This window comes from Buteo buteo, chromosome 16 (genome assembly GCF_964188355.1).
Source record: "Buteo buteo chromosome 16, bButBut1.hap1.1, whole genome shotgun sequence".
NCBI lineage: Eukaryota > Metazoa > Chordata > Aves > Accipitriformes > Accipitridae > Buteo > Buteo buteo.
In genome coordinates this window covers 4,314,105-4,336,572 of record NC_134186.1, presented here as the reverse complement: position 1 = coordinate 4,336,572, position 22,468 = coordinate 4,314,105, and the positions used below count along the sequence as shown (strand labels likewise).

At 54.3% G+C, this 22,468-nt stretch overlaps 3 protein-coding genes across 8 annotated transcripts; 2 read left to right on the top strand and 1 right to left on the bottom strand.

Annotated features, from left to right (window-relative positions):
- Nucleotides 1-3,337: 3,337 nt before the first annotated feature.
- On the bottom strand, nucleotides 3,338-12,371 carry PDIK1L (PDLIM1 interacting kinase 1 like). Of its 3 annotated transcripts, none has more exons than XM_075047510.1 (3): nucleotides 12,306-12,371; nucleotides 9,740-10,041; nucleotides 3,338-7,007 (listed from the first exon to the last, which is right to left on the bottom strand). In XM_075047510.1, exons 2-3 carry the CDS (start codon nucleotides 10,022-10,024, stop codon nucleotides 6,267-6,269), a joined length of 1,026 nt encoding a protein of 341 aa, XP_074903611.1. In that variant the 5' UTR covers nucleotides 10,025-10,041; nucleotides 12,306-12,371; the 3' UTR covers nucleotides 3,338-6,266. The 3 variants fall into 3 exon arrangements, with proteins under 3 accessions (XP_074903611.1, XP_074903608.1, XP_074903610.1); XM_075047507.1 differs by having other exon boundaries at nucleotides 9,740-11,157; nucleotides 12,306-12,368; XM_075047509.1 differs by lacking the exon at nucleotides 12,306-12,371 and having other exon boundaries at nucleotides 9,740-12,255.
- Nucleotides 12,372-14,951: 2,580 nt separating this feature from the next.
- On the top strand, nucleotides 14,952-18,600 carry TRIM63 (tripartite motif containing 63). 4 transcript variants are annotated; one of them, XM_075047505.1, is made up of 9 exons: nucleotides 14,952-15,163; nucleotides 15,294-15,460; nucleotides 16,611-16,779; nucleotides 17,095-17,190; nucleotides 17,361-17,594; nucleotides 17,714-17,736; nucleotides 17,932-18,004; nucleotides 18,167-18,244; nucleotides 18,353-18,600. In XM_075047505.1, the coding sequence occupies exons 1-8, from the start codon at nucleotides 15,005-15,007 to the stop codon at nucleotides 18,239-18,241; spliced, it is 996 nt and encodes a 331-aa protein (XP_074903606.1). In that variant the 5' UTR covers nucleotides 14,952-15,004; the 3' UTR covers nucleotides 18,242-18,244; nucleotides 18,353-18,600. The 4 variants fall into 4 exon arrangements, with proteins under 4 accessions (XP_074903606.1, XP_074903605.1, XP_074903604.1 ...); XM_075047504.1 differs by having other exon boundaries at nucleotides 17,932-18,056; XM_075047503.1 differs by having other exon boundaries at nucleotides 16,614-16,779; nucleotides 17,932-18,056; nucleotides 18,167-18,600.
- Nucleotides 18,601-18,711: 111 nt separating this feature from the next.
- On the top strand, nucleotides 18,712-22,450 carry SLC30A2 (solute carrier family 30 member 2). The gene is made up of 8 exons (XM_075047501.1): nucleotides 18,712-19,693; nucleotides 19,905-20,104; nucleotides 20,348-20,494; nucleotides 20,828-20,981; nucleotides 21,068-21,224; nucleotides 21,412-21,517; nucleotides 21,610-21,744; nucleotides 21,841-22,450. The coding sequence occupies exons 1-8, from the start codon at nucleotides 19,644-19,646 to the stop codon at nucleotides 21,984-21,986; spliced, it is 1,095 nt and encodes a 364-aa protein (XP_074903602.1). The 5' UTR covers nucleotides 18,712-19,643; the 3' UTR covers nucleotides 21,987-22,450.
- The last annotated feature ends 18 nt before the right edge of the window (nucleotides 22,451-22,468 follow it).

Genomic DNA, 22,468 nt, shown 5'->3' with positions numbered 1-22,468 from the left:
CAGCTTCTCATGCCCAGGCAGCAAGAAGGCTGGGGGGGCACAAGAAGTTGGGAAGGGGGCACAAAAAGTTGGGAGGGGACACAGCCAGGGCAGCTGACCCAAACTGGCCAAAGGGGTATTCCATACCATGTGACGTCATGCCCAGTATATAAACTGGGGGGAGTTGCCTGGGGGGATCGCTGCTCAGGAACTAACTGGGCATCGGTCAGCAAGTGGTGAGCAAATGCATTGTGCATGACTTGTTTTGTATATTCCAATCCTTTTATTAGTATTGTCATTTTATTATTGTTACTATTATCATTATTAGTTTCTTCCTTTCTTTTCTATTAAACTGTTCGTATTTCAACCCACGAGTTTTACTTTTTTTTTTTCCCCCGATTCTCTCCCCCATCCCACTGGGTGGAGGGGAAGTGAGTGAGCGGCTGCGTTGGTGCTCAGTTGCTGGCTGGGGTTAAACCACAATAGGAGCAAAACAGGTCAGTACTGGGACCACAGGGACAGACAGGACAGGCAGAGAGAGATGGAAGGCACTGCCAGGACTGAGGGAAGGCTCCCCAGGGTCAACAACGAGCATCTGGGCTGAACCCACCACCTGCTGCAAGGGACACGCAAAGGTTTTTAGGTTGCATCTCTTTTCATCTCAAACCCCGGAGATTAAAGAGGCCTCTGAGCACTTGCAATTCTAGCAGCAGTTCTCCCTTTGCCCTCTTCAGGAGGACGCAAAGCAAGTCAGCTGTGTCCTCCAGCACTCCAGCCCAGCACGCTTTACCTGGTGGAGTGTGGGACGGGAGCTGGGAATATGGGGCTGCCCCAAAGAGAGCGGCTGCATCTCCAACCACCACCAGCCCCACGGCTCAGCCCGGGGCCCCTGCGCTGGCCCCGGCTGCTCCTCATGAACTGCAGCCCTTATGCAATTGCTTTCTGCTTCAGGCACCCAAATAATCTGGAAATTCATCTGGGAACAAAGGGATTTCAGAAGAACGTGACCTGGACCCCGGCTCCCCTCGCAGCGACGCAGTGGTGGTGCTGGTTCATCCTTCAGGTCACTCGACTTCTCCGTGCTTCGCTTGCTCTGCTTCTAAGTGTCTGCGGTCTCAGGCTCCCCAAAAACGCTTACAGAGCTAATGAAGAGAGATCTGCAGCAGCTCAGTCTTGTATTTCCACCTCCCACCCCTCCCCAAACAGCGCAGACAGTCTGGACAGTTCGTGGCATTTCAGATACTTCCCTCTTCCTTCACTGCACTTCAGAATAGAAATTGCACTTTGCATAAACGGCTCCCCAGCCCCTCCAACCGAAAAGGAAACTAAACAGTCAACACTCAGCAGTGCCCATTAAATAGAGTTTGTGTTTAAATACTCCTAACTAGTTAGCTGTGGGACAACTCCCTGTGTTCACCACAAAAACCACCAGTAAAGATTAAAAACACTTAACGATCTATACCCCATAGAAGGATTCACTGGATATGGGTGGAGCAAAGGGAAAAACAACACAAAAATTCAGCCGTTTGTGCTGTCCGCAGTCCAAAGGCCACCTGAGCATGTGTGTCGGCTCAGCCAGCCACTGCACGGGGCGGGGGGGATAAAAAAAAGTTGTTTCTCTGAAGCAAGGGCACCCTTCCAAGGGGCGGGCAGGCGGCTGCCGGCTCCCCAAGACAGAACTTTTATCTCAACCACAAAGCAACATCTGCCATTACGCTGCACTTTGCGCAGGAGCAACGATTGGCTGGCATGAAGGAAACCTCTGTTTAAATCAACACAAAGTGAAAATACAAACAAGGCGAGTTCCCAAGCCCAGCGCTGCAGAGTGGGGATCGCCTAGCCAAGCCCTGCCCAAGAAACAGGCTGGGCAAGCTGGAGCCCAAGGCCTCGGCATTCTGCAGAAAAAAGAAAAATAAAGTGAAGCTTGGGTTATTCCGGCTGAGACACAGCCTTAGTTACATCTAATTTCTGCACCAGTGCATTTCCTTGGAGATTTTTTTCCCTCCTCTATGGACTAGATATATTTCAAGTACATAGGCTTAGTTTTCTTCATTTTGCGGGGGAGGAATTTAGCTTGTGTCTATATTTAAAAACACCACTCTTACAACTAATCAAATATGTGTGACCTTCTCCTTTAATTAAGGTGCTTATCCTTTAATAAAAAATAATCTAAATTTCAATCCTTTCTCTTTTGCAATGACTGCATTGATTTACGGGTTTAACCACACAGCTCCTGCCAGGTGGGGAATCTGCTTTCTGGCACCAGGATACACAGGAATCCGCAGGCAACAATGCAAGCGCATGGCACGTAGAAAATGACTGGGCTTGGGTTTGTTGTGGGGGTAAGAAATGGCAAGACAAAACAATTTACAGCATTTCCAGTTTGCACTATTCCCACTCCCAGTCTGCACAACCCTTTGTTCCAGAGCACTGTTAATTAAAACATGCAAATGACTCCTAGGCTCTTGTAGCATGTAGAAGTAATAGTGTTTCCTCACCTTTATTTCTAAGGTTTCTTGGGGCATGTGAGACCAGCAGGCCACTGTGCCTCACAAAACTCCAGACCGTTTACACCCAGTTCAGACCCCGCAGCCTGCACACGCCAGCAGCACTTGGCCCTCCTACGCAGGAAGGAAACAAACCCAGCAGAGCACACATTAGCTGGGCTGCCTTCAGCCCTCTGCACAGGGGGGACAACGAGGTTCACCCACAGAACGAGGGCTGGCAGCTTTCTGGGTGAAATCCTGCCCCGGCAAAGGCAGGAACTAGAGGGGAAAGGCTCGCTTCAGCGAGAGGAGCATCAGTGCCCAGGAGAGCAGCAACATCTATTTGCAGCCTCAAAAATCCAGCAGTACCAGTAGCAGGGTAGGCAGAGCCTGCCAGAGATTCCCTTACAGCCCAGGGTGGTACTCAGTCTGCTTGTAATAACAACTTCAAGCACATACTGGATGCAAGAATGCTGCTTTTAGTCTTTAATCCCCTCTTTGAAAGTGAGGTACACCCAGAAGAGCACTGTTTTGATTCTTCAAGGGCTTGGCAGAAGCCGCAGGGCCCACACAGACATGGCTCACTTCAAGTGGTCCAGGAGCCAGCTCTGTTTTCACATCCAGTTTGGCCTCCCTCTGTCAAATCCTCCAGCAGTGGAAGTCTGGCACTGCCGCTACCCACAGATGATGAGCAGCACAGCTATTAGCCAACCTAGCACCTTTTACAAGCTTAGGATCACTTACAGTGCGACTGTGAAGTGCTACAGCTTACTTCTGTCCTAGCACAGCAACTAAACCCTTCTGCAGCTTTGCTCACAGCTAGATGACACTGCACTGAGAAGAAAGCATTTCTCTGTAGAAAGGTCAGAAACTTCATTGAAATTCAGATTTTATTTCAAAAACAGTCATGAACTTAATAAATTACACAATAAATTTCCTCATTATAAATTCTCCATAAAATATATTTTACAGTTTTTAAAGAAAGATTTGAAAAAAAATCTTTTCTGAGTGCTGAAAAGTATCTTGACTTTGTGTCACGCTGGTGAGTAACTCCATAGCTGCTACAACAATTTGATTTATCAAAGGTTTTAAAACAAAGACCTCAGACAACAAAAATCAAACAGAACACAGACCTCAAGGACTACCATTCAGTGTTAACCAAGGAAACACTCAGTGTCACCCAACAGCAAGGCTAAGCACCATGAGAGGGATTTCAGGTACCCCCACCCTTTAAAGTGGCAATCAGTGCAAAGAAACACTTTGGGAGTCAAAAAACCCAAAACCTTCCTGTGCCATTCACTTGTTTCTGCACTGCAGGCAGGCAGCACATTTGGTGTGCATCCTTTGAAATACCTCAGAGGAGAAATCAGATGATTTGCAAAGTGCCTTAGAGGTAAGTAGTATTATTCTGTAGTAGGATTCATACTTCAAGATAATACAGTTGATTCTGACTTTGGTGGACAAGAGAGAAGGAAGTTAACAAGGTATTTTTAAAAAGATCAAATTTAACAAGGAAAAGTGATATACCCTCTTAAAACTTTACTCATCGAATGACCACACTGAAATGTAAGTACTGTGAAACAGTATTGGCACAGACAGCGACAGGTTTGTTTTCCTCCTTTCAGTAACAAGCTGAGGCTTCAGTGGTACTGAAGTCAGTTAAAACATGAGAACAAACAGATCTCCCCTTCTAGAACACAAGAATAAATAGATCTCTCCTTATCATTGCTCACAGATAGGCTCCAAGTCGTCTTTTATAGACCAAGCTCCCCACAGGGAAGGAGCAACACTGGGACATCCACAAAGGCAACAGGCTGTATCCTCGGTACGACACAGCCACCTCTGCCAACTGATGCTGAAGTGAGGCACTCTGCTGTAGTAACTCTAAAAGTTACTTCTCTAGCATCTTCTAAGCAATCTACATTGTTTAGAGACAGCAAGGTGTATTTGTCCAAGAATCACTGTTTAGACAACTTGCCTTAAACGATAAAGTGAAGCAAAATAACAAGAATTAAGGACTAAGGCCCCATGGGTATCTGGCACCTGCTCTACACAGCACCAGGTAAGAACCACCTGTAGTCTGTAAAGCCCCAGAAGTCTGGTAGAATCAGTATCCTTTGCTTTTGGAAGAATAAAAAAAAATTATATTTTGTTTGTGCTGTTTATTCATAGTCAGGCAGAATAAACCCTGACTGATCAGAACTGCTCTCAGCACTGAGAGGGAACAGTATCTGAGAAAAAAATTATACAAGGAAATACTTACGGCAGTTTTCAGGTAAGTTTTGGGGAAAAAAACCAAAACAAACCATTAAATTGATTTTAAGAAAGCTGGCCTTTGTTGCAGCTTTAAAGGCAATTTTTTAAGACTCTACTTCTTCCAAAAGGTCAGATTGATGAGAATGTTCTTGTGGGTGCAGGACCGTGACCTAAGTGCTATACTATTACAAAGCAGCTTCTGTCTGCCATACAGTGTCAGGTGGCTGCAGTGAAACCTCTCTTAGCATATCAGTCTGCTTCTGGGGAGTAAGAGCTGGGGATAAGCAGCCTTTCAACTACTTCAAAGCTTTCCATCCTATCATCTGTGCTTTTAAATAAATATTATTTCTTGAAATGGAGGAAAACAAATAAAAAAAAATTGGCCAAGGTTGCCACACAAATCAGATACCTTTCACATACCGGTTACTGAGTTTTCTCCCATATTTGAGAATAGGTGTGTTCTACAAGACAAATAGTCACCCCTTTATCTCCTCATCACTACCAGATTAGAAGCAGTGCCAGAAAGGAAGAGGCCAGGACCAGTATTACTAGTCAGATTCAGTTAACAGGAAAACTGTGCTGCCACCATATTTTGAAGAATCTTAAAAATAACACTCTATGCTGCTGGATTCCCTCACCCACATTTCCATAAACTAAGCCCACAGTACTCTGCCATTATAAATCCTGAAGGTGCTATTGGATTATAGATAGAAGAGTAGAGAGCATGTTGTGAAACTGTAGATTAACTGGTTAAAAGTATTCGATTATTAGAAGAAAGCAAAATCAAATGATTAATGAACTAGCCAACATGCTAGCACCTGATTGCATCCATTTTTAATTTGACTCCCTCAGTGACAAGCTCATTAAGCTGTAAGTGCTAAGCTTGGCCATGTCAGCACTTTAAAAAACTGCTGATCCCCTTGCATTGCATTTTTTGTCTACAAAGTCAAGTCTCAGACCCTACCTTTGACATTAGATAACAAAAATAAATAATAAAGTTATTCAGGCCTGGAGAAGAAGGAATGCTTCTCATCTATCTTCTTCACCTAGTTTTCTAGCAGACCGCAATCATTCAGACCCATAGCAAATAATTTAAGAAAAGTGGCATACACTCCCAGTCACTCGTATACATAAATATATACACAGAATTACTTTACAAAGCCTGAAGATTTGCACTACCAGCATGCAAATCTCTTTTTTCCGTAAGAGTTCCTAATACTGACATAGGAAACTGGAATGTACGAAATACTCCATGACATAGTGCTGGAAACCAAGTCTCAGCTCTTAAGACATCCCACCGCCAGCATACACAAACGAACATTGTCACATCTTACACTTGCATGTAACATCCTGGTATTATACACATCAACGCATTGTTAACACAACGGCCAACTCACATTCGTATCATTTACGAAACTCAAAAAGAGATTCGTTTGGTAGAAACTACACCCTGCAGGTTTGAGTTCAGGCTCATTTCTTTTACTGCCATTAAGATGCACCATCAGTTAGGTGAGAAGCAGCTCTTATCGAGAGATGTCAGGCAGGTCACGTGTCCCAGCTGCTGTCTTTAAAAGCTATGTTAACTAATCGCAGTTCTAGCTCAAAAGCATCGGGTCGGTCCTGCGGGTTGGCAGCCAGCATTTCCTTGATCAGCTGTTTCATTCGAGCATTCATGGATTTTTTCTTTACGGGGATGAGCAGTTCCATTTTAGGGTTTTCTAGAAGCGCCTCTCCAACAGGGACGATCGCTGTCCCCTGCTTGACGTAACTCCCCAGAAGTTCTTTCTTTGTTTCCGTATCTATGAATGTGATTCTTTCCAACATTGCCCAGATTATAATTCCCAATGCAAAGATGTCTGCTTTGGCAGTGTAGTGTCCTTCCCAGACTTCAGGGGCCATATAGAAGTCAGTCCCACATGCAGTTGATAGAAAACACTTATTTACGTTGACTGGTTCCTCGGGATTCTGTCCTGAGGCTGAACATACTTTACTCAGCCCAAAATCAGCTACTTTCAGGGTAGGTTCCAAGTCACTAGCATCCATCCTGCTCTGAGATATCAGAATATTGTCAGGTTTGAGATCACGATGAATAATCTGATTTTTGTGCAGGAATGCCAGCGCGCTGCTGAGCTGAAGCATGAAACTGGTGTTGGTCTTGCGGTTTGGCTTTCGGGACAACAGATACTCATTCATGTCTCCTCCATCACAGAAATCCATTACAAACCAGAGGTAATAAGCACTTCTGGGGTCAAAGACTATTTCTCCCTTTAATGAGGTCTCTACAAGCTGCAACAAGGAAAAGAAACGTAACTACCTGATGACCACAAGAATGTAAAGATATGATGGAAAAATGCATGAAGTTTGGATCTTCCTCTCGACAATCCAGAGAGCAAGATATTGCAACTAGTGAAAATAAAACTTTCTGCAAAGTTTCTGATGTAAAAAAAAATAACACAACACAATGTTATTTGGCAGCCTCCTTATTTCCATGCACGCAAAGCGTATCAAGTTGACACTCCTGTCCAAAAGCTAGAGCTAGACCCAGATAACAGTATTTTGAAAGATACTGAGTGGCCATTGCACTCCCATCTGTTTCAGCTGGACAGTGTCCCACCCCAACAAAGCCCGTCCCACCCATTCTGCTAACAACTTTAATGTATAAACAAACTCCATACAGTGCCAGGGGGTTCTATTTGTCCTCCACTGATGAAGCAGTGCCACAATAGATTTTCAAAGCCTATTCTCCATTCCTTATGCATTAACGTGTTCTAGCAAGTGTTAACACAGGATCCCTTAACTCAGGAGAACGCCAGTCTACAGGCACAGCTGAACAGCTGCTGCACATAACACCTTTCCCACCATCACCACCCACTAGCTATTTTCTAGAATACAAGCAGTGAGTAGCTTGAGCAGCCAGTTCTAATAGCTGCTTCATACAAAAAGCAAAGTAAAACCAGCAGTCAGTTTTACTAATCCTGTTTACAAAACTACACATTTGCCTCTTCAGCTCCTCTGAGGTGGCTCTTGGCATGCTCTGGAAGGTAAGTCTCACAATTATTTCTGTTAGTAGTAAACCAATGTATACTGAACCAAATGTAGCTCCTACAGGCTTTAAAAAATTAAGGTAGCTACTAATGTTTAGAGAGGCATTTTAAAGTGCCTTAAAAAGCAACCTCTTCCATCCAAGAGCAAAATTGCTACCAATTTATAGCTACCTTTAATTACAAGCACAGCTAGTACTCAAATGGGATCAACTTAAAACAGTAAATCCATGTTAGAACTAGAAAAATACATATTTAGGTCTTATAGTCAGTAACAGTGAGATTAAGGTATCACAGGACAGCAGGGAGTCTCCTTTGCCAAGTGAGCACCCACACGCACCTCTCCCCTCCACACGGCTGTACAGAAGCTGTACTTGCATCTCAGTTCAGAGCATTAAGACAACAAAATCCACTACCACGTCTGTGACAGTGGCAAAGCACCACAAGACTAGGCTAGTTTAGGACTCTTGCTTTACTGTCTTAGCTCAGCTGACACCAGCTAAGCACCTGCCCCAAAGCCCTTCAGGAGACACTAATACCCCCTCCCTGGCCAGCCTCCTCACACACTGCACCCGTTCAGCTCTGTAATGTAATATCACCTGGGGTGGGGAGAGGAGAAGGCAAGCCAAGGGAGATCTGATTTTCTCTATTTTAACACATGCTATTATAAACTGATCCCAGTCACTTCAGAGTCAACTCAGCTCTGCCCTTTGCTCTTTGCTCTCTGGAGCAGGAAAACAATTTGTAGCGCTTGCACCAGACAGGGATCTATATGCTGCATTGTTAATAGGCACTACCATCAAAAACAATGCTGCAGGTGATCCGAAAGCTCTCCCCCACCTTGCAGTTCCACCCTGCTTTTTTTAAGCTCCTCCCTGTACAGCTGTCCACAAGTTTGATGCAATCTCTCACAGAGCCACTCATGACTAGGAAGGTAAGGCACTAATTTCTCCCACAGGAGCTAGCCAGTATTATTTTACCCTAATCCCTTCACAAAAGCAGGTCAGTAACAACTACCAAGCTACAGCAAGTTTACAAAGGCAAGAATCCTCCTTCTCAGGCTCGTACAGCACTCGGCACAACGGGATCTGGACAGCCCTGAAGGGCTGTCAGATGAATGTTCACTAACAAAAGGTCCTACATTAGACATGCAAGAATGACAACAATAAAAACTGAAATGATAAAAGCTGACTAGGGATAACACAATAAACATTGAGTGGGCTACTGACTTTTTAAACTAGAGACACAAATTTCTGCCAGGGGATGATTTATAGTTGGGGCAGCTTCTTGACAAGGGAATGAATCAGATTATCTGTAGAGTCTTTCCAGAGCTACTTATTCTTCAAAAATATGCATCTTCAAACTTAAAGGCGACTTAAAGGACACTTTCAGTAGTCATACAGGGCAAGCAATATTTATTCCCTTATTTATCAAACCTTTAGCTCTCTTGGAAGAGATTAATAGTTATTTATTCAAAAAAGAAAATGGCTCACCACACACTACCAATTGCTTATTATTTCTGAAAGAATTTTAAGTGTTGGCTTCGTAAATCAAGATGGTTACTTCCTCTTCCAAGGACATCCGAGATTAAGAAATTCTTCGGAGCTCTGTCTCAAGACGTTAGTACAGGTCTGCTCATTAACCCTGCAGGAGGGCTTCTATCAAGTAATACAACAGCCTACACCTCCCTTCTGCTTTACCTGTGGCATTTCCTTAAATTATCAAAGCAGATTTGCATTAAAAAATCACGGAGTCTTTTAGAGTGGCATGGTTTCAAACTACAAGATACAGGTAACTGTTCAATAGATACACTCTTTTAAAGATATAGAATAATTTTTGGGTGTCAACAATGCAAACAATACCCTCTCCTAACTAAACATACCTCACAAAAAAAATCATCATGGCTGCCCACCTCCTTCCCTCCCAGCTACACATCCATATTAATTACTTCCACCCCATTACCTCAGCTTCATGTACCTGTAAATAAAGGGAGGAACTGGAGCCATGGGACATCTTCTGCACCATACCATCTTTCTGCAAGATGCACTCCTCCAGGTGAATGACGTTGGGATGCTGGCTCTTGATACTGCTAAGTGCCCAGAACTCACGCAGAGCTAGTTCCACGTTCTCTGGAGCATGGCACCGAATCTTTTTCACCGCGACCCGTGCAGAGGTCTTCCTGACGACTGCTTCGTACACCACACCATAACTGCCACGACCAACCTCCCGTATTAGATCGTACTTAGGCTGGCTACTCACCATCTTCAAGATCAAGGGTTCTGGGGAAGGGGGAAAAACCCACAGAACTAAAACTTATGAACAAGAACTGGGCTGTATTTTCCCCCATAGGGCTTGGTGCAGCAATATCGGGCCTATCAAAACCCTGCAATTAACAGGCCAGCGCCTCTGAGCGTTACCCTGTACGCAACGCTGCATTCGAGTGCTAGAACATTCTAGAAGCTACCCTGTAAACCTGTACCTGTTGCCACAGACTAGTTAAAAGTGAAATTACATCATTTTGGTGGGACTATTAAGACTTCAAATACAGCCCAGTTTTCAAGGTGGCAACAATTCAAACCTAGACTTGCATTGTGCTGAGACAGGACTGTTGTGTATGCTCCTGCTCCTTTCTCTCAGTGACTTCCGTGAACATCTGTGGGAATAATAGTACGGTACCATGCCCTCCATCCACGCCTGGGATAGCAGAGGAGAGGTTCTAGTTGAAGCCTGCGGTTGGGCAGTAACAGATTTAATTAACACCGCCTTTTATGGAGGTGACTGCATAAGTAAATGTTTCTGTTACAGCTTAGTCGTTAAATTCTTTTAGTAAAGAGGATGCTTCAGATCGCTTCTGATTTATTTTTTTAATATTACTATGATTTTTCACCTAGTCTCCTCTGAATGAGGAGCCTACAGTTACAAAAAGTTAGAAAGGGTAACTGATTGCAGAAGCTTGTACCCAGCATCTAACTTTCACTTTTGCTCAACAGGGAAATGACAAAATTTAAGATATTGCTCTGCAAGTAAAACAAAAGACACACACACACAAAAAACAAGCCACCAAACACTGCTACAGATTTATGACCCTCCCTGCACACTTCCCTGCAAGATTACAAACCAAAACACACCAGCACCACCTTTACACAAACAACCAAAATGGGACACTGACTATAGACAGAAAAAAGCTTGGCTAGCCAATTATCACTGGTCAAACAGAACGAAACACAAAAATAATTCAAAAAAAAAGTCACAGCTAGCATAGCAGAACTAAAAGTTTGTAAGACTGCCAGTGACAAATGTAATTCTCTTTATGTCAGTAAACCAGGCAATAAGGACCACATCAAAACAGCCTGCTATTAGTCGGAAGCTTTCAATTATTTCCACTGTTTTAGGTACTTTTTTTTTTTAGAAAAAAGGAAAAAAAAAGAAAAAGAGAGAGAAAAAGAGGTATCATCAGTCTCAGGGCAATGCTACACAGACATTTTAACCTTGCAGCAAAGTTCTGTTATAAACATTTACAAGAACATTTTGAACTCAAGTGTGATGTGCCCAAGAAACACATTACCGTGAGATTCTGCTCACAAGATGCATTGAGCCTGCACCTGTAGCAGGGCTATGAAGAACAGATTAAGATTACAGCCTGCACACTCAGATCTGATAGGCCAATAGCCCCTCCCATGCAGGGGAGAAGAGCAGGATCTGTAATCTCACCAGTGGCCAAATATTTCCTGAGGAAAAGATTGCGTTACTCAAACACCATCACATCAGGTTCAAAATGAGCAGAAAACGTCCTCCCATGTCCAGAGTCAGTTAGCTCCGTGCTGTTACCAGACAGGATCTGTCATTCTGCCAAGCGTCGGGGTTGCTACCTGCCTTCCTTTGCCCCCACAGTGGGCTAGGCTGGTCTGGAAACGCCACCGAGGTTTATTGCCCAACCCGATGAGAAGTGCCGCCTGCTCCCCAGGGCAGCGACCGGGGCAGCTCATGCCAAGCTGCAGTGCCCTGTCAGAGGGACAGGCACAGGCCAGGCAGTGAAAAGCAAACAGGCCGGGCCTGCCCCTGCTCCCTCCTGCAGGCCTGGGAAGCTGCAGCCGGCATCTCACAGGGGAAGCCCTTTCCCTCCCCGGCTGCTTCGTTAGCAGCAATAATTACGGAATAGAATAAATTACCCCCACCACTCCTCTTCGCCCTGCTCCTCCAGGGAGGCCCTACAAGCGGCTGTCACACCGGGACCCCCGACTGCGGACCTTGCTCCAGAGGGAAACCACCGAGACACGGCTCGCTTCGGGCAGAGGCCGGGAGCGAGGCCTCACCCCGTCAGCCGCAGCCCGAGGAGGGGGAGCCCGCCCCGCTGGGCCCTACCCGCCTCAGCAAGTACCGGGGCCACCTCACAGCCCCCGCGCACACCTGGGGCGGAGACCCCCACCCTCCCCACCCGTGTGGGCCTGACGTAGCGTGGCCCTCACTATGACGCACCGGGGCGACCACCCAGACCCGCTCCCCACCACCAAGCCGAGCCGGGCCGGACCAGGCACCGCGTTACCTCAGGGCCGCTACCGCGCTGCCTCCACCCGGCCGCCATTATAGGGCTCCCCCCCTCCCCTGCGCCGCCGCCGCCGCCACGCCCCCCCGCGGGAGCCACGCCTCCGCGCCGCCTCTGCGCCCTCTGATTGGTCGGCGGCCAGGGGGAGCGGGAAGCGCGCGCCCCTCCGCCCGGTAGGCGGGGCGGGTGGGGTGGGCGCGCGCGCGCGCGCGCGCGCGCCGTTCCCGCGCTGCCCCGGCGGCGCGCGCCGCTGTTGCAGCCGCCCGTGCAAGGGGCTGAGCAGCGCTTTGTGCATCCTCTTCCTCCCTCCTTTGCAATAACGGCCCTCCTCTTTTTTGGGGGGTGTTTGGGTTTTTTTTTGTTATTTTTGCTTAGTATTTCATTGCTTGGCATTAAGAAAAAAGAAGAAAAAAAAATCAGTGCAGTCCCTCGTACCTTTGTTTGCGCTCTGGCTTTGCGTGACAGTGGCCCAGAGCTGTCCCCCCTCTCCGTGCCCTGCTCTCTGCCATTGCCCCCTTTCCTTTGCAGGCTGCAGGGCCGGAGGTGCCCCCCATGCACAGGAGTTGGGGGGCGCAGGGCTGCTGTCGCGGTCCCCACTGCCTCCTCAACCCATTGCGCAGCCATCACAGGGTCATTTTGGGAGAAGCCAGGGCCACCCGCTGCTCAGAGACCAAGCAGAGGCCGTTCAGATGCGCTCCCGCCAGAGCAAGTGCTCTCATACCTCTCCGGGGTTAATTGGAACGAGCCCGGGGGTGATTAGCACCCTACGGCCATGCCTAAGCTGCCCCAAGCCAATTAGAAGCCAACGAGTCCCTTGTGGGTTTTGAAAGCTGATTAGGGCATTACAACCCCTCCATTCCTGCGAATCCCCTTAATCAAGTCCAGAAGCAATTAGTTCATCAATGCCACCCCAAGCAGGGCCAGCTCGTGGGCATGGGTGCGCATCTGGGTACCCCACTTCTGGCTCCGGTCGGTAGCTGACCCCCGCGCTGCCCTCCTGAGTGCCTGGCCAGCCCTGCTTCCATGCCAGCTCCTCCCTGGAAGAGCCCAAAGTGCTGAAACGGGATGATTTTGCAAGATGTGCTTGGCCCGTCCCAGCACAGTCACTTGGTTGACATGCGAGCCTGCCCGGAAGGAGCACCCGAAACAGCTGCGGGGCTGCCCTGCCCTGGGGGGGGCTGGCTGCAGTGAAAATGGGGCCTGTGCACCCATGCACCCATGTACCCGTGCACCCATGTACCCCTGGACTTGTGCACACGTGCACCCATGTACCCATGCACCCTGTGTACCCATGCACCCATGCACCCATGCAGCTGTGCACCCATGCACCCATGCAGCTCTGCACCCAGGTACTCATGTACCCCTGCACTTGTGCACTCGTTTACCCGTGCACCCACGTACCCATGCACCCATGCACTGGTGCACCCAGGTACTCATGTACCCCTGCACTTGTGCACTCATTTACCCATGCACCCACGCACCCATGAACCCATGCACCCATGCACTTGTGCACCCATGCATCCCATGTACACATGCACCCATGCACTTGTGTACCCATGTACCCCTGCACCCATGTGCTTGTGCACCCATGCACTTGTGTGCCCACGTACTCATGCACCCCGTGTACCTGTGCACCCCTCCACTTGCGCACCCACGTACCCCTGCACCCATGCACTTGTGCGCCCACCTACTCGTGCACCCCTGCACCCCAGCACTCGTGCCCTCCTGCCCGCAGTCGCTGCGGGTGCAGCAGCCCCCGCCATCCCACCCACCCTGTCCCCCTGCCAGCATGACCCATAGGCGACAGCGCTATAATTACCCCTCTCTCCCGGTCCGGCTGCCAATATTTACAGATATCCCTGTGGACGGGTGCTGGCATTTGGCACGCCACCCTGTTTATCCCCGTGCATGGGGGGCTGTTTTCCTCGGCGAGTGCGGGTCCCGAGGGGCCGTGCTCACTCGTCCCGTCCCCCCCGTCAGCCATTTCTGGGTCAGATTTTGCAACGAGCGGGGGGGCTGGCTGGGTCATGGCCGTGCACGTCTGCATCTGGGGGTACAGTAGAGCCCCCCAATCCCTGCCTGGGGAGGGAAAGGGGGGACCCCGCTGCATGTGCCAGGCCTGGGGGCTGCATCTCCCTGGTGCTGCCTCTCCCCTCCAAGCACAGCCACTGGCGAGGCGCGTGTTTGCACCCCAGAAATGGTCGCGTTTTGGGGGTGCGAAGGGAAATGCTCTGTATAAGCCACCCCCCCCCGGTGCCGCTGGCCCCGGCTCTGCCCCGTTCCCGGCACCGTCACAATATCTGAACGACCGTGGGGCTGGTTTTTGCCCTCCCCTCGTCCCCACCCCGATGCCGTTATGGGGTCCAGCCCCAGGATCCGGCCACGCTGACCCCCAGGGTGTGCAACAATTTGGCCCCGGGTCAAAGCCTGACCCTGTTTACCCCCCAGTTCCAGTTTTGACATGCCAGTAGCCGCAGCACGGGAGGGCAGGGCCTCCTGGACAGCCTGTCCCCAGCTTGTTTACCGCGGCCGGCCTCATCCTGATGGCTCAGTCCCTTGTGACAGGTGCTGTTGCTTCCCCGGATACCCGACCCCGCTTTGGGATTTAGCTCCGCGTGACGGGAAGCGCCTTATAAATAGCGGGACGGAGGGTCCTGCCGGCAGCCGAGAGCGGGTGAGAGGAACGTGCCGTGGTGCCGATGGATTTCCAAGCCGGTATCCTGCGGGATGGCAATCCCATGGAGAGCCTGGAGAAGCAGCTCATCTGCCCCATCTGCCTGGAGATGTTCAGCAAGCCGGTGGTGATCCTGCCCTGCCAGCACAACCTCTGCCGCAAGTGTGCCAACGACGTCTTCCAGGTGAGAGGGGGGGTCCCCGCACCCGTTCCCCCCACCCTGCTCGGGCTGGAAGTCACCGGGATGCTCGTGGTGTTCTGGGAACGCTCACGGAGCTGTGGGGTTGCTCAAATATTCATCTTCCCCTTCCCAGGCCGCCAACCCGTACTGGCAGAGCCGGGGCAGCGTGATTTCGGGGGGACGGTTCCGGTGCCCGTCGTGCCGCCACGAGGTTCTGCTGGACCGTCACGGTGTCTATGGGCTGCAGAGGAACCTGCTGGTGGAGAACATCATCGACATTTACAAGCAGGAGTGCTCCAGGTAGGCGCAGGCGACCGTGGCTGATCGCTTGTGCCTTGTCCCGGTGGGGACACGGGGACACGGGGACACGGGGACGTGGGGATGGCCACCTCCCGAGCCCCAGCACCGTCGTTGAGACCGCAGGAGATTGCAGCTGGGCGAGAAATTGGGGGGCTTTTCTGCTGGCTCAGTAGTTCCCGATCCAAATCTTCCTCCCCTGACCCAAATCTTGTCTCCCTGTCCAGAGCAATTTGGGTCTCTGGGTGGCTCAGGGGGGTGGTGGGTCCCTGGGGGGGGGGGGTGGTGGGAGCAGGACAGGTCCTGCCCCTTCCACGCTCCACAGCTGGAGGGTTCGGTGGGAGATAAGAGGTGTGGGGGGACAAATCCGGGCTCTGCTCGTGACAGCGGGCGCTGCTGGCTGATAAGGAGCAGAGGGACAGTTTGAGGGGGGGGCCCACTCAGTAAAGGCGTGCAGCTGGGGAGGGGGGGGACAGAGGGGTCACAAGTTCCCGAGGCAGAGCGGTGGCTGTGGCCAAATTCCTTGAACCGCTGTAAATATTGTTTGAGAGCCATGGGGACGGGGACGATGGCACGGGGCAGGTGTCTGTGGCTGCTGGGGGGGTCTTGGGGGGGCCAGCCTTGTCTTTGCTTCAGTGGGTTGGCTTGTCCCCATGTCCCCCCCCTTGCTGCAGAGGGGACGATTTGGCCGCAGCCCCTGGCTGGGACCCCCCGGGGGGGTTCTGGGTGCCCCCACCCTGGTCACGCGTTGGGTGACAACAATAAATCCCGGCAGCCCAAAGCTAAAATTAGGCACTTGTGCAGCGTCCCTGGAGCGCAGCCCCGGGGCCCCCCCCCCCCCACCGGCGCTGACTGCTGCCGTGCCCAGTGCCACACTGGTTTAAACTGGGGCTTACTGGGCTTGGGACTTACGGAGGCACAGAGGTCCATGGCTCCCGAAGGAGCGAGTGTGGGGTTATGCCAGGATCTGGCCTCTTTGCTGGGGAGCTGATTTTGGGGTGACTGTGCAGCATCGGTGGGGATGTCACCGCAGGGGGGACGTCATCGCGGCAGGGATGTCACCGCAGCGGGGACGTCACCCCGGTGGGGATGTCACCCCGGTGGGGATGTCACCCCGACGGGGACGTCACCGCGGCCGTGCCGCTTTCTCCAGCAGGCCGCTGAAGAAGGGGGAGCACCCCATGTGCAAGGAGCACGAGGACGAGCGGATCAACATCTACTGCGTCACCTGCGAGGTCCCCACCTGCTCCATGTGCAAAGTCTTCGGTTCCCACAAGGACTGCGAGGTCGCCCCGCTGCAAACTGTCTTCCAGGGCCAGAAGGTGCCGTATGGGGGGGGGGGGACGACACGGGGGGACGGGGGGGGCCGCGGGGGGCACGGCTGGTCCTGCGGCGATGTGCTGAGCTGGGGACGCCACAAATAGCACTGGGACCTGCTCACAGGGTATTAATAGCCCCTCGGGTGACTTCGCCCAGGAGACAGCCTATATTTAGAGCGGCTGTAGCTTGGGGGGGGACGTGGGGGGAGCAGAGCTGGGGCTGGGCAATGCCCAGCCCATCCCCACATTGGGATGGGAGATGTCCCTGTCCCTGTCCCCGCTGGTTCAAGCTGTTTCTGTCCATCCGCCCCTGCGCAGACGGAGCTGAACAACTGCATCTCCATGCTGGTGGCGGGGAACGACCGGATCCAGACGATCATCTCCCAGCTGGAGGACTCGTGCCGGTGCACCGAGGTGAGGAAAGGGCGAAAAGGAGCCCTCCGAAACCCGGGGGTGAAACCTCAACCGGGGACCATTTGGGACGGCCAGGAGGGAGCCGGAGCCCACGGAGCAGGGAAGCTCCCGGGATGCTGCTGGTGCCGAGGGACACACGCGTGGCATCCCTCGCCCCTCGTCCCCCGCAGGAGAACAGCGAGGCAGCCAAGCAGGAGCTCTGCGCTCGCTTCGATGCTTTGGCAGCGGTGCTGGAGGAGAAGAAGTCGGAGCTGCTGCAGCGCATCACCCGTGAGCAGAGCGACAAGACGGGCTTCGTCCAGGGTCTCATCTGCCAGTACAAAGAGCAGCTGGAGAAATCAAGCCGACTGGTGGAGACGGCCATCCAAGCCATGGAGGAGACCGGGGGGGCTGCCTTCCTCATGGTGAGACCCCCAAACCTCCCCCCCTCTCCCCGCTGGTGACCGCATGGTGTCCCACCGGCTTGGGGACATCCCGGCGGCTGCCGCGTGGCTTCACTCACCTCTCCTCTCTTTCTCCGCAGAACGCCAAGCAGCTCATTAAAACGTAAGTACCCAAATTGGGGGAAAACTCAGGGATCCTCAGTCCCGCATCCGGGCAGGATTCGGCCGCGGGGCTTTGCCGGCGGCACCCAGGAGGCGAGCGCGGGAAGGATTCCCCGACCCCCCGCCCCGGTGCCCCGCGGTCCCCCAGCCCGGTGAGGGGACACGGGGGGGACACGGCCGTGCTCTCCCTGCCCAGGATCGTGGAGGCCTCCAAGGGCGGCAGGCTGGAGAAGATCGAGCACGGCTACGAGAGCATGGACGCCTTCTCGGTGAGCCTGGACCACCTCACCGAGGCGGTCCGCGCCTTGGACTTTGAGCCCGGTAATTCAGCCCCCGACCCCCCAGTGCCCCTTTACCAACTCCCACCGACCCGGTGGCACCCGTTGCCTTTCCCGGTGGCCCCATGGTGACGTCTGACCGCCTGTTTGCAGCCGAGGAAGACGAGGAGTACTTTGACGGGGAGGAAGAAGAGGTGGAGGAAGATGTGGCGCCCGAGGGGACAGTAAAGGGTAAGGGGTGGCATGGCTGAGCCCACCTCCCTGGGACCCTCAAGCACCCATGGACGAGCTTCAGGGGCTCGGACCCCCCTCTACCCCCTCATCCTCTCCCTCTGGCAGCTTCCCAGTAGCCGCAGCGACGTTGCCGGCACAGGAGAAACGCTGCGGGCGCAGGATGTCCGGCGATGGGACTCGGGACCGGGGGGGACATGCTGCGGGGGCCGGTGGTCTTGCGAGCCGGTGCCTGCTCCAGCATGGGACACTTTTCTATACGGGTGCAAAGAGGACAATTCCGCACGTTTTATATCTTTTTTGTTTTGTATATAATTGTCACGGATTTGAATTTTTTGTGTATTTTGTAAAGAAAACTGGTGGTTCGGGTGGTTTTTTTTCCTCGCCTCTTGTTCTCGGCTTGCCAACCCCGCGACGGGCACTGGGGATGCAGGTGGGTTTGCCGGGCTGGTGCCGTCACCGGTGTCCCTGCCAGCACCCAGTGTGGCAGCAGGATGCTTCCCAGTCCAACACTTAATTTTCACCCTCATTAGCACCTCCAGCAGCACTCGCACCCCGTGCCTGGCCGCCTGCCTGGGATGTCACAGGTTGGCACCCGGCAGGATTTATCTCCTGGTGATGGGGTGCCCGGGGCCAGTGCTCGCCCGGGCTTGGGGATATGGGGGACAGGGAGGATGCTCTGAGCTGTGCCAGTCCCCAAAACAGGGCTGGCCTCGGCATCGAGCTGCTGGTTTGCTGCTGGGTGAGCTCACGCAACTGCAAAAATATACCACGAGTGCAAAAATATACCACTTGTGCTTTTCTCCTGCAAAAATATAAGCCCGGCTCAGCGCCTGGCCAAGGGGAAACTGAGGCAGCGCCCGCAGCGGTGCTCCGGGCTGTGCCACAATTGCAATTAGCCCCAGGGCAATTAGCGCTGCTCCTCCAGGGCGGTGGGCAGGAGTCACTGCTGGCGGAGGCGGTGGGGGGGGGGGGGGGTGTCTGATCCCAGGCTTATCTGTCACATGGCTGCTTCACGGCTGGATCTAAATTGGGGGGCCCCAGAGCAGGGAGTGGGGGTCACCGGGTGCCTTTAGGGGGGGGACAAGGGGATGCTCCATCCTCCCCCAGCCTCAGGGGCTGCATCCGTGCCCTGATGGGTTCCTAGCGGGGTGCCCATGGAGGGGTCCTAGAGTAATCCCATCAGCAGCCCCTCCGGGTGCCGGGCCCAATCCAGGGCAGGCGGCCGCAGGTGCTTTGCAGCCGGCTTGGCCTTCCCTTCCCCCCCCCCCCCCCCCCCCGGCCGGACTTTGCACACGAATCCCCGGCGTTTCACACGGGCCGAGGCCACCGGCTGCCACCAAGGACCGGCCACGCACCCGGGGGTCACCCACCTCGACCACCCCGGACCCCGAGGAGGATGGCAGCCGGCGAGGAGAAACGGCATCTGCTGAGCGAGGGTGTAGGAGGGTAAGGGGGGGTGCCCCGGGAATGGGGCGAGGGGGGGGGGTGGCTGGGGACACGGTGTCCCTTCTTCCCCGTGGGACTCCCACGTGGGGTCCCCTGGAGGTGTAGGGGCTGGGGGGGGGGGGGTGGGGGGGGAGGATTCAGGGTCCAACTCGCTCCCCCAAATTCTCCCAGGCCCCCAGCTCCGGCTCCCGACCACCCCTCTCCCCGGCAGGTCCTACCTGGGGGCCGCGCAAAAGAACGGACACAACTCGGTGCAGGGACAGGCACCCGTCCTGGAGTTGGGGACACGGCGCAGCCGGCATTGCCACACGCGGGGAGCCACCGGTCACCCCGGCCAGCAGCAGCGGGCGCGCAGAAAGCTCTACCTGGCCGCCGGCATCTGCCTCGTCTTCATGGTGGGAGAAGCCGTGGGTGAGTGGTGGGTGCAGGGTCCGGCCGGGGTGGTCCCCGTGGGGGTACCCCGAGTGGCTGCCCGCAGCCCCTCTTGTCCCGATTCCCCGCCGTGGGCGCAGGCGGGGTGCGGGCAGGGCTCCCCATTGCTTTTTCGGGGCCCCCCCAACTCTGGCACTGGGTGACCTGGTTCATGCCTGGCTTGGGGTGGGAACCCTTCTCGATGCCACCCCGATGTCCCCAAGGCCCCCCCACCCTTCGCAGGCGGGTACCTGGCGCACAGCCTGGCCATCCTGACGGACGCAGCCCACCTCCTGACGGACTTCGCCAGCATCATGATCAGCCTCTCCGCGCTCTGGGTGTCCTCGCGCCCCCCAACCAAAACCATGAACTTCGGCTGGCACCGGGCAGGTAACGGGCTGGCATCACCCCCGGGGACTGCCCTCCGGCTCTCGGGGACCCCAGGGAACGCTCGGAGCATCCCAGGGTGCCCTCTCCATGGGGACTGGGTGCCTTGGGGAGCCCTGGGGGGCACGGGGAGCCCCAACAAAGCCCCGGCACCATGTGCATGGGCAAGGCAGAGCAGAGGCACCGCTGTCCCCGTGCAGGGAGCAACCCCAGGGATGGGTGCTGGGTGCCCACCCTGAGCCCCGATGCAGCCGGGGGGGGGGGGCCAGGAGGGTGCTCAGGCTTGGCACGGCAGTCAAGTGGCAACGTGGGGCTGGTGGGGGGGGCTCTCCGCAGAAATTCTGGGCGCCCTGCTCTCCGTGCTCTCCATCTGGGTGGTGACGGGTGTCCTGGTCTACCTGGCGGCCCAGCGTCTGCTCTCGGCCGACTACGACATCGAGGGTAGCGTCATGCTCATCACCTCCGCCTGCGCCGTGGCCGTCAACATCGTGTACGTAGGGCTGGCTCTCACCCTCTCCCGGTGTCCCCCACCCCTGCCCGGTGTCCCCGGGGATGTCACCGCTGCCCTGCCCGCAGGATGGGGGTTGCTCTGCACCAGACCGGGCACGGGCACAGCCACGGGGCGACAGGCGAGCAGCCCAACGCCAGCGTCCGCGCTGCCTTCGTCCACGTCGTGGGGGACCTGCTGCAGAGTGTCGGCGTCCTCATCGCCTCCTACATCATCTTCTTTAAGGTCTGGGTGGTCACGGGGGCAAAGGGGATGCTGGGGACGGGGATACGGGGACAGCGGCTTCGGCCAGCCCTGGCCAGGCACGAGGGTGAGACGGAGGGGACCGCGTCCTCTCCCCACGGGTACCGATGGGGATTTGGGGTGGGGGTGACGGCGCCGGAGGGACCTCACCCTCTCCCACCCCCTCCAGCCCGAGTACAAGTACGTGGATCCCATCTGCACCTTCCTCTTCTCCGCGCTGGTGCTGGGGACGACGCTGACCATCCTCCGCGACGTCCTCCTCGTCCTCATGGAGGGTAGGGACCCGCCGGGGGGGGTGCGGGCCGTGGGGTCACCCGTGGGTGCGGCGGCCCCCGTCCCTCCAGGGCCTGCGGCTCTCCCTCCCCAGGCACCCCCAAAGGGATGGACTTCAACGCCGTGCAGGAGACGCTGCTGGCGGTGGAGGGGGTGGCAGCCGTGCACAGCCTCCACATCTGGGCGCTGACGGCGGCACAGCCGCTGCTCTCGGTGCACATCGCCATCAGTGAGTGTCGCTCCCCGGGGAAAAGATGGAGGGGGGGGGGGGGGATGGATTTGGGGTCTACCCACACCCCGACATCCCCTCCTTTGCTCCTTGCAGACGCGGGTGCCAGTGCGCAGGAGGTGCTGGAGGAGGCCAGCTCCCGGCTGCAGGGCGCCTTCCGCTTCCACACCACCACCATCCAGGTGGAGAGTTACTCCGAGGAGATGCGGGACTGCCAGGAGTGCCAGCCGCCCCGCGACTGAGCCCCCTTCGGCAGCCCCTTCGTGTCCCGAGGGGGACTTTTCATGCGTGGAAAATAAAGGGGAGCAAAGGGCTGCGTGCGTGCAGGGCGGGGATGTTGGTTCTGGCGGCACCGGGGCGTTATCTTGGGTGTCTGCTAGGAATGAAGGCAGCAAGGACAGACCCACGGCTGCGGCAGCCGGAGGAGAGCAGCCGTTGAAGGCCAGCAGCCTTAATTTTCCCTATTTCTATTCGGCTGGTGGGAAATACAGCTGAAATGGCCCTTTTCCCTTCTTCGGGGAGCGCTGCGAGGCAATGGGGTGCTGGGGTGCCCAGGGGCTACGGAGGGACCCATCCCAGCTGGGGGGAGGGAGGACACACTCGCCCTGCTCTCACCTCTTATCGCTCCTCTGTTTGCCCTCGGGAAGCCAAAGGACCGGCCGTCCCCGCAGGGCTGGTGGCCGGGGGGGCTGCGTGCACGGCCGGGTGCCACACGGGTTATTCC